The sequence below is a fragment of the Canis lupus genome, chromosome X (genome assembly GCF_048164855.1).
Source record: "Canis lupus baileyi chromosome X, mCanLup2.hap1, whole genome shotgun sequence".
Lineage (NCBI taxonomy): Eukaryota > Metazoa > Chordata > Mammalia > Carnivora > Canidae > Canis > Canis lupus.
In genome coordinates this window covers 46,545,502-46,555,404 of record NC_132876.1, presented here as the reverse complement: position 1 = coordinate 46,555,404, position 9,903 = coordinate 46,545,502, and the positions used below count along the sequence as shown (strand labels likewise).

The following is a 9,903-nucleotide window of genomic DNA, read 5'->3' as shown; positions in this document are numbered from 1 at the left end:
GTCAGAGTTGAGGTTTTGAAATGGTAGGTGGGCCCGTGGAATTCACTGGACATCCTTGGAAATTCCTTCTGGTTGACATGAAGCAATAATATCCTGGATGTCTTTTTGAGGTGCTGGGCCTGGGGACTTGGGTCAGGGGCAATCACATAGTAGGACACCCTCTCTGTCCTGACTTTCCCTCTTTCCTCTGGAATATTTAAATCTTGGTGAGACCCCTTAAGATGCTCAGTTGAGGTAAATGAAAATGGAGATGAATGGAAAAGACAGAGAGCAGCCCCATCGCTTTATCTTATGATGGGAACTATGGAAGTAGCTATTGGGGACTGATTTGCATATTAACCAGAGTTCTGTTTTTTCCTTTCTTCTTTTTTTGTAAAGCCCAGCTGGCTAGGGCCACCACCTTGTGCCCCTGGCTACCTCCCAGAGACCCTACCCAATTTGCCAGTGTCCACCTACTACCCAGCTTCCTACCCTGCAGCGACATCTCAGGGCTCAGCCACAGATGCAGGTTTCTTTCTCCCCTGGGTCCCCACAGCCTCCTTTTCCACTCCTGACTTAAAACTTCTTTTGCTTCTTCTCTTTTGTCTCCCTTGTTCAAGGGGAGCTGGTCAGAGATTCTTCCTTGGTCCCTAACCTGCCTCTTGTTTTTTTTTTTCCTAAACCAAGATTCCTGGGCCAAGAATAGAAAAATTGTGTTCCAACTCTGCAGTTCTCAGAGGCCCTCATATTGTCTGGGGGCTATGGTTCAGAAGGATCCAGGTGTATCAATTTTACTGCCCATGCCTGGATGCCACCTCTTCAATCACTTGTGTCTCCTTTGTTTGTGAAGCACAACAGAATGTACTTTCAGGAGTCTTTTGTATTCCTAGGGTTGAAAAATATTTGCATGTAAATGTTGGGAATCCAGACAGTCTCCATAAGATCTATGCTTTGCATGGAGAAGCATACAGACCATTGGGGAGCGTTTGAAAAATAAATTTACTCCATTGCACCTTATGTCCCTGCCTCATAGCATTGCGGTGACATCTGAGAAGGAGAGAGTGTGACATTGATCAAGGCAAAGCATAAATAACCACATTTCAAACTGAATACTAATTGCAAAATTACAGTTTCCAAATTATTAGCCTCCTTTACAAAAAAAGTTAATTCAACCAAGCCCAGAGCTGGCTGTTTCTTATGTGTTGTGCTGCCAGTTGGCAGGCACAACTTTGCAAGGAGATTGTGAGAAGTGAGGGTTATTGTAGTGGAAGCACACTCGGCCTTTTGTGAGGAGGGTACAAACTGTATCACTCTCTCAAGCCCCTGCTGTTCAGCGTTCAAGAGTGGACACCAGGATACTGCATGCCTTCAGGGGAAGTTGCTTACTATTCCTAGAGGTGAAATGGCCCAGTGCCAAGACTTGGGGAGGAGCTTTGAGTTTGTAACCCCTTGAAGGAAACAGCTCTGGGAAGATGGAAGTGAACAGCACAGTAGCTGGGGAATCCCAGGCCCTGGGAAGGGCATGACTGCACAGAGCTTGGCCTTCTCTGAGATGAACTGTGCCTACTCCCTCAGGCAGGCCATTCTATTGCTCATGAAGGTCTGTGTTCCCTCATCTGTAAAATCAAGGGAATGGGCTGGATGACCGTGAAAGCCCCCTCCAGTTCTGGGAGAATGCAAGGGTCTGTCTCTTCTTTAAGCTCAGTGTCTTCTAGAAGAAAGGCACTTTGCTTGGAAAAGTGGCATGAAATGATGGGACTGGTTCCCTGTCACTGCCATCCTTTCACTGCAGGAATTGTAAACGAGTTTGTCTCACTTGCCAAATTGATGAGGTCTTGTGTGAAAATACTTGGAAGGAAAATGAAAAAGTGCCTATGAAGAAGAGGAGCTGTCTGAGGCAAGGGTTCATTTGCTTTGGGACATCCTATTGTATTGCCTAGGTGGGAGGGAACATTAGAAGAGGCCCCGGTCAGAATAATCTCCATAGGCATTCTTAGAAAGATGGTTATGTGATAATGGTTATGCTTTGATATCATTTGCCTGTAGCAAGTGTCCACTCAAGGGTAGAGAACCCCAGTATATGAACTACTTTGTACTGACTCCTCCACTTCTGCTAATAGGAGGCCCTGATTTAGAGGATTCAAATTAGACAAGGTTGAATTTACCAATCAGGAGCTTCAAGGAATAACTCTATTGTACACCATTATTTTACTTACAGATTTTCACCGATTCCTAGAGTCACACTAGCACCGAATGGCTGGGTGGGAAAACAGCGCATCCATATGTGCTCAGAGCATGCCCAGTTTTAGGTGTAATGTCCCCTGATCAGAATTTGGGCAAAAGTCTGATTTCTTTTGAAAACAATTCAGATCAAACTCCACTCCTTGATTTTTAAGACATTTACAGTAATTCTTCTCTTTGTTTTAAAAAGTCACCTTTCACACCTATTTCCAGGGAGAATCCTTGTATGCTCAGCTAAAGAATGATTTTTAACCCAGCCCCTCCCCCAAAAAGAATGATTTTTAGTCCCTTCCTTCCCTTTTTACCCCTATGTACTTGTTGTCCCAATGATGGCTGAGATTTTGATTTCTCAGGCACTTCTGAGTTAGATCTCCAAGGTTCTGACTAGATTTGTTTGAAACAAATCTAGGTTAAATGAATCTAGTTTTAATAAAAAAGGCTTTATTTCCCCCCAAATACTTTATATCTTCTGTTTTATTTGACTATGAAAGTTACTATTGTGAAAGCTCCCTGTCATGTGTTCTTTAAGAAGAAACAACTTTAGGAAAAGCACATCCAGAATTATTAACGTAAAATGCCGAAACTCCTGTACTCCTCCTGAAGTCGTGACTTTTTTACAGTTCAGCCCAAACTGCCATCTATAAAGACTGTCTCTCTGATAAACATATTTGTTGATAGCTAGGTTGTAAAGATTTTTTTTAATCAAAATCATTTCCTTAAATTAGAACAAATTAATTTCTGATCTATGCCTCAGGGAAATTTGAATTGCAGTTTAAGAGGAATACTCTTGGGATCCCTGGGTGGCGCAGCGGTTTGGCGCCTGCCTTTGGCCTAGGGTGTGATCCTGGAGACCCAGGATCGAATCCCACATCGGGCTCCCGGTGCATGGAGCCTGCTTCTCCCTCTGCCTGTGTCTCTGCCTCTCTCTCTCTCTCTCTCTCTGTGACTATCATAAATAAATAAAAATTAAAAAAAAAGAGGAATACTCTTTGTGGGATTATTTTAAAAGACCTCTCCCTTTTAAAACCTAGACTGGGGGAACCTCTTATCTGCAGAAATGTTTTGCATATTTTCTCACATCCCACCTCCTTTCCTTAAATCATCTAGTGCCTGAGAGAAGTAGATATAATTTTAAAAATAGTGCATATTACTCTTGAAGACCCCATCAACTTAAGGGAAAGGATGTTCACTTTTTTGCTTTTGCTTCTTTCAGGCAACCCAAGGAAACAAATGTTCTTTGTTTCTGTGTGTCAGACTGGATGTGAGAATGAACTGCAGGATTTGTGTCCTGGGTATGGTTTGATTTTGAATTTTAGTGTGGCAGGGCTGGATGGGGTCCTGGAACTTTTGTTTATTTGTACAGACCCTGATTTTCCAAGAGGGTTTAAAGCATTCAGGGACCTGATGTTTAATAAGAAGGAAAGTGGTCAAGAATGGGAGAGAAGAATGATTGTGTTTCGAAACTGGCCAGGGAGGATGGCAAAGGGCATACAGGTGTATTCCTGGATATTCCTCCCTCCCAATCACCTCCTCACTGTGAAAGTCCTACATTAGATACAACTTCTTTGCTGATGTTTGACATCCCAATGTGTCAAGGGAGGGAAGAAAGAAAGGAAAAGTATTAGACAATTGTGCAAAAATCCAATGCTTTCCCAAGAAAATAAAGCCTCCCTTCATAGTGAGAACATGTAACTGATATGAAGCTTGTCCTTGGGGCCTCCCCTCTTCCAAATCCACCTTCTGTGAGAGGAAATTCTGGTGTCACTGTGACACCTTTATCTGAAGTCACTGTAGTCATTTCATAGCATGACTGTGGTCATAAAATGACTGTACATGGATAGAGATTGATCGAAATCAAAAGTTCTACTGAAAAGAAAGTGATGTTTTCAGAATAGTGAGCCTGGCCTCCTTCTCTCTTTCATTTTTAGTTTTTGTTTTCATCCCTTGGCAGTTTTACATGAACCAAACAAAGGTGTGCTTCTTTTCAATGAGTGCTAATTCTGGAACATGGTTCAGAGGACCATTTCTTGGATGCTGAGGGTGACAGAATATACTTGAAGGTGTGACTGTCTGCCTCTGAGCTTGGGAAGCTACAATAATAGTCTCTCTTGTACTGGGGGTAGGGATTAGAAAACAGAGAAGAGCCCATTTCTGACCTTAGTGGAGTCCTTTCTTGTGTCTTTGAACTAGAATGATTCCTATTCCTATCACTTCCACAAAATGGAGAACAGTGAGCAGCCATTTGGAGTTTGACTGCCACATTCCCTTATAGCCTAGATGGATGCTTGGCTGTCACATAGCCTTAACAGCCCTGTGAGTAGCCTCTTAGGAAGTTTCCCTTAGAGTCCATGGCTGTTGAGCTCCTTGACATGAATGGAACATGGCCCTGCCTGGAAACACCCTGCTCTCTGATTAGTGACTTATCCCTTCTGGTTGTGCACAGGAATGTGCTCCAAACCCAGCAGTGTGAGTATGAGGATTGTTGAAGACGGTGGTGGATTGTGGAAGGAAAATGTGTGGTTGCTGGAAACCAGCATGGGCACTGAAAACTCGGTGATATGCATTGCCTAACTCAGGACTCAGGGTTATTGTTATGAAAGGAAGCCTCTCTGACATTATTTTTAATGCCATTCCCTTAATAATTCACATGCATACCCAACTTATCTCATTTGGCACTCAAAACCAACAGATTAATCGCAACTTTATTGAAAATACAACATGCTCTACAAGAACAACAGGCATTGATTTTGTTGTTATTCAATTCATTTAACAGATATTTAAGGAATTACTCAATGTTGTGCAAAGCAGTTTTTATCTGGCAGAAAAAGTACTTTGGGAAATTTGTCATAAAGACTATACTTCAGAAAATGGGACCTGCGAAATGACCATTGATGACAGGGGCCCATGCCATACCTATGGGGGCCAGAGCAATGGGAGGCACAGGTGGTGGGGGAAGCATAGGCATCATGGGTGGCCCAGGGGGCAGAGGTGGCCCAGGGAGCACAGGTGGTAGGGGTAGCCCAGGAGGCATGAGCCCCTGAGGCACCAGAGGAACACATCTCCATCCTGGCTCTAGAATAGGGAGTGCAGGATAGGGCCCATCAAGGATCACCCCCACAGGATGTCCCAAAGCAACAGGGGCCAGATTTCTAAACATCAGGGCTCTCTGGTGTCTTCTCCACTTGGCTCTTCTGTTCTGAAACCAAACCTTCAATCAGAGAGGGAAAAGGGATTAGTTTAGTACATTGAGCAGTTAATGTCATAATAGAAAACACACAATATGCAATCCTGCCATTGAACTTTTAAATGGCAGCGGGAGAAGTCATTTCCTTATTGCTAAAATATCTTAGGAAAGCAAATCACATACCTCCCCTCAGCTAATCCTTAGAGCCATGGCTAGTCCAGCCTTGGGCACATTGATTTGTCTCTCTTCCCATTTTTAGTATTCTTTAATGTTTCTTTTTCCAAGTATTGGATGTAGGTCTAACTGATAAAGTGCACTGGCTCCCTGATGTTGCACTGGCAACATCATTTGGCTCATTTGGGAGAGATTCCAATGATCATTGGTCCAATCTCCCTAAACATAAGCAAAGCCCACATCTGGCAATTTTTGGTATGGCCAGTATTAGATCCATATTCCCAATACTGGTTTCATAAAAGAGGTCTAGTATGTTTGCAAAATGTGTGTGGGGGAAGCGCCTATTCAGTTTCTTGGGAAGAAATTCATGCTGTAGAGCTTGAAAGTATGTGAGAATGTAGTCTTTTCCCTTCAGAAATCCATTGAGAGGACTATGTAAACCCCGGGGGTGGGGGCTGGGAAGCAACTCAGCAAACTTTGTTTTTCTTTTCCTCTGAGATTACCTTGCCTGCCTGAGAAAGTAGAGGACTGTTCTCTCTATCTAAGACCAGGTATGACTCTTAGTTCACCATGTGGTATTAGAATGCCAGCATTCAGTGCCTGATCTCCTGCATACTACCAACAGAAGTGTAGCACGTTTCCATCAATGTACTTGGGACAAAACTACCATTATATATATATAATATATATGTATATATATTTGGGGGGATATTTCTTTGACATACCTATGATTTTCTATGACTTCAAATATTCACTTATTTGATCCTATGACCAACAAATTAATAACTTCCTGAAAAGTGCTTTAAGTTTACGCAGGTAAGAATCTGGCCTGAAATGAGAGCACCCTCAAAATCAGATTCCAGAAAATAAAAAATCCTTTTCAAAATAATACCACCAAAAAAGCAAAAAAAAAAAAAAAGCTTAGAGTGTTAAAAATTCCCCAAGAGAATATTCATTTATACGTTTGGTAGTCTCATAAAGTTGAATTTGTGTGGCATCAGCTATGTACATATTTGAATGTATACTTCTCCAAACTTTCACCTTTCCTTAGGTCAGTGGAACTTCATTAAATATTGTTCCCTTTTTTTTGTTCCATTCGTTAAGACAATTTTCCTTTCCCCATTGCTACCATATTTCTAATATTTTACCAATGTTTTCAGGCTGACATTAAAGTCTTCCAAAAAATTAAAATGTAAGGCTGTCACTCTCTATGCTGCAAAACACTTAAAAAATGGTAGTAGGACCAGGCCCTTGGACTTTTAAGCTACCCTCCCACCCCAGTTTCAGTTTATTAAACATATATTATTTACTCATGCACTGTGTTATGTGTGAATTCCTCCTTCACTCCAATGTCTGAATATTTATAAATTAAGTAATCTAGCCTGGAGCTCATACCTGGTTTTAAATATTTCAAATAATTTAGTATGGTAAACCTTATGACTTAGATCTTTAGCGCGTTAGTTTGTATACTTCCCAGGTGGCACTGGGCCCCAACATGATTCTTCACAGAAATATTCCTTTAGTGAGGACTAACATCGTTCATGAAAGGTATCAGTGTTAAAAGGAGATGAACTTAATTGGGGGAAAAAAGTGTGTGTGTGTGTGTGTATGAGTGGGTGGAAGGAAGGACATGTGTATTGCATTTTTTTTCCTTTAGGAAATCCTATTTCCCCTGGTAATGGGAAATTTCTAGATGCTCCAGCTTACTTATCCCATTTCCCACCCCCAAGGCACTTAATGTTCAAAACTTATTTGTTAAACATGGAAAGGCAACAAAACACATCAACTTCAGAATGTCCGGGGCCAAATATCAAGTATGTTTTAAAATGGCTGCCCTGGGCAGCCGAGGTGGCTCAGCGATTTAGTACCGCCTTCAGCCCAGGGCCTGATCCTGGGGACCCAGGATCAAGTCACACATCAGGCTCCCTGCATGGAGCCTGCTTCTCCCTCTGCCTATGTCTCTGCCCCCCTCTCTCTTTCTCTCTCTCTGTGTGTCTCTCATGAATAAATAAATAAAATCTTTAAAAATAAATAAATAAATAAAATGGCTGTCCTGCACCAAATGTTCTTTTAAGATTTACTGACCTGTACTCTGGCTTCAGTCAAATTCAGACGGCCTGCAATCTCTTCTCTGAGGGAGGAACGTTACAAATGTTCAGCATTTGAAGTTGTGGATAAAATGAAGTATATCCTGTACATTATTTCTATACCCCCACCCAGTGTAGCTTTCTGTAATACAGCTTGAGGCTTGCTTTAGGCAGTTTTCCCACGGACAACTTATCTGTATTAAATCAGTTAGAAAAAGGGAATCTATGTGAAAGTTCCTGGTAGTGTGTCAGTTAGTTGAATATGACTCAATTTTTCAGTTTGTGGGACAGCTGAGAACAACCCTGGAAATCTTTTCTTGGAGGTCCCTCTGTGAAAATAAATAAAATGCCAAAAGCCTTTAAAGCGGGGTTTTGATCCAGAGTGTTTCCAGGGTTTATTGTAAAGGGAGAGAGAAATTCTCAAGGAGGAACTCCAAACCATTGGCTGAGCGCTCACTGGAGATTCTTCTTCTTCTTCTTTTTTTTTTTTTTTTTGCTCTTTGGTGGGCGCAGAACCAGAAAGAGTGCTCCTAAACCTCTCATCCACACGTTCTGATATCCCTTTCCTGCTGGGCCTGAATAGGCCTGCCTGTTTGTACACTAGAGGATGGGGGATTGGAACCACTAGGGCTCCAGGGAAAGCAAAGGAAGCGGAAAAGTTCGATGGCTTTAAAAAACGCTAGACACTCTGCGGCCAGGAAATAGCGCTCCACGTGGCAGGGCCAAGACTACAGTGAGGCACGAGAAGTGCTGGCTTCGTGTGCAAATTTTTTTTTCGCGGGGAAAATACTGAACCACGACGAATATTTTAATGCAATACTCAAAATAGAAAAATTAATGCAAAAATTCATGATGAACAAATTAGCAAAATTTTAAATAAAAAAGGTGGGATCAATCCGTCCGCCCTTACTTGCTTCACCCTAGTTTTGCTACTGCTGTCTCATGGCCCTGCAAGCTCTAGTATGCATCATTCCAACCCCTGACAGCAAGGACGGACCCTGGCGCCCTTGAATCCCCAGGGCGGCTTTTGGCTCAGGAGAGGAGGAATACGGTCCCAGGAAAAGGCCTAAGACTCCATGGGATGGGCCTGAGCCCCCTGGAGAACTGAGCGCCTAAGGAACAAGACACTTACCGCGCGAACACGTCAGGGTACTGAGTGCGATGGAAAACGCCCTCCAGCTCCTGCAGCTGCAACTGGGTGAATGCGATGCGGCTGCGGCGGTGCTTTCTCTCCACGATCAGTGGCCCCTCCACGGCCGGGGGGGCCGGCTCCTCCTGCTGCTGCGGGAGCTCCAGGCCATAGCCAGGGCCATCCTCCTGGTTTTCGCCGTCCAAGAGATTCGGCTCTCCAGCGCCAACGTGGTTTGCGGCCGCCGCTTCGCGCTCAGATTCGGGCCGTGCATCCTCTTCTCCTCCCATTATAACCGACGAGGCCACGATTGGCTTCACATCTGGGAAAGGAAGAAAGCAAAAGAGAGGCCCGAGCGTCGGAGCCCACGGTGAGTGAGCTGAGTAGATATGGGGTCGCAAAGGAAGGCAGAGGTGAAAGTCGTGCAGTGGCCCATCCACCCGGCCCTCCCAGGGAAGTTTCTTTCCTGAAGTTTGCTAAAGCACCTGCCCCTATCTAGGCACTGACCATACTGTTCTTCCTCTTCCTCATTGACACCCAGGTTGCGGTAGCCGGTGTCGTAGTGGCTGCTCCCGAAATTATGCTCCATGTTCGCAGTGCTGTCGATGAAGTCTAGAGAGTCCACAGACTATTCTCTGGGGCTCGTGACGATTCTTGGGTGGCGCCGGGAGCTGACACAAACTACCCGGTGAGGTGCCCTTCTGGCGCCGGGACCTCTTCTGGCGCGGATTCTGAGGCTTGCGCGCCTTATATAGGGGGCACGTTGCCTGCCTCAGGTTCAAAGTGTACACCCTTGCGTCGGTTAGACGCCCTCTGTTATCCTTCACGTTACTTCTAGTTCGTGTCGGTGGGACCTGATGGGGGCGTGCTTGCGGCCAGGCCGGGTAAGTAAAATAGGGCGAGTGTTTGGGAGAGTGGGCATGCTTGTGTGGAGAACTGTGATTCCAAATTGCAGTTTAACTGACTAATCTCAACTCGGATGAAATATTTAATTGGAAGATGAGGCTGTGCTGGATCGAGAAAGCCGCCTTGGGGGGTGGGGGTTAGACTTCACTCTAGGTCTAGGAGTTTGTGGAGAAATGTTTCTAACATATTCCTCCGCGCAATCT

General features: G+C 44.0%; 1 protein-coding gene across 1 annotated transcript; it reads right to left on the bottom strand.

Annotated features, from left to right (window-relative positions):
- Positions 1-4,910: 4,910 nt before the first annotated feature.
- Positions 4,911-9,622, bottom strand: ESX1 (ESX homeobox 1). The gene is made up of 4 exons (XM_072815523.1): positions 9,302-9,622; positions 8,798-9,116; positions 7,664-7,709; positions 4,911-5,428 (listed from the first exon to the last, which is right to left on the bottom strand). Exons 1-4 carry the CDS (start codon positions 9,381-9,383, stop codon positions 5,081-5,083), a joined length of 795 nt encoding a protein of 264 aa, XP_072671624.1. The 5' UTR covers positions 9,384-9,622; the 3' UTR covers positions 4,911-5,080.
- Positions 9,623-9,903: the final 281 nt, after the last annotated feature.

What these genes read in the sequence shown, in the direction of transcription:
- ESX1 (XM_072815523.1), bottom strand. Translation starts at nt 9,383, where the DNA reads ATGGAGCATAATTTCGGGAGCAGCCACTACGACACCGGCTACCGCAAC. An exon ending in GGAAGAGGAAGAACAGTATG is followed by an intron (nt 9,117 to 9,301) that starts GTCAGTGCCTAG and finishes TTCCTTTCCCAG; the next exon opens with ATGTGAAGCCAATCGTGGCC. An exon ending in TGACTGAAGCCAGAGTACAG is followed by an intron (nt 5,429 to 7,663) that starts GTCAGTAAATCT and finishes CTCTGATTGAAG; the next exon opens with GTTTGGTTTCAGAACAGAAG.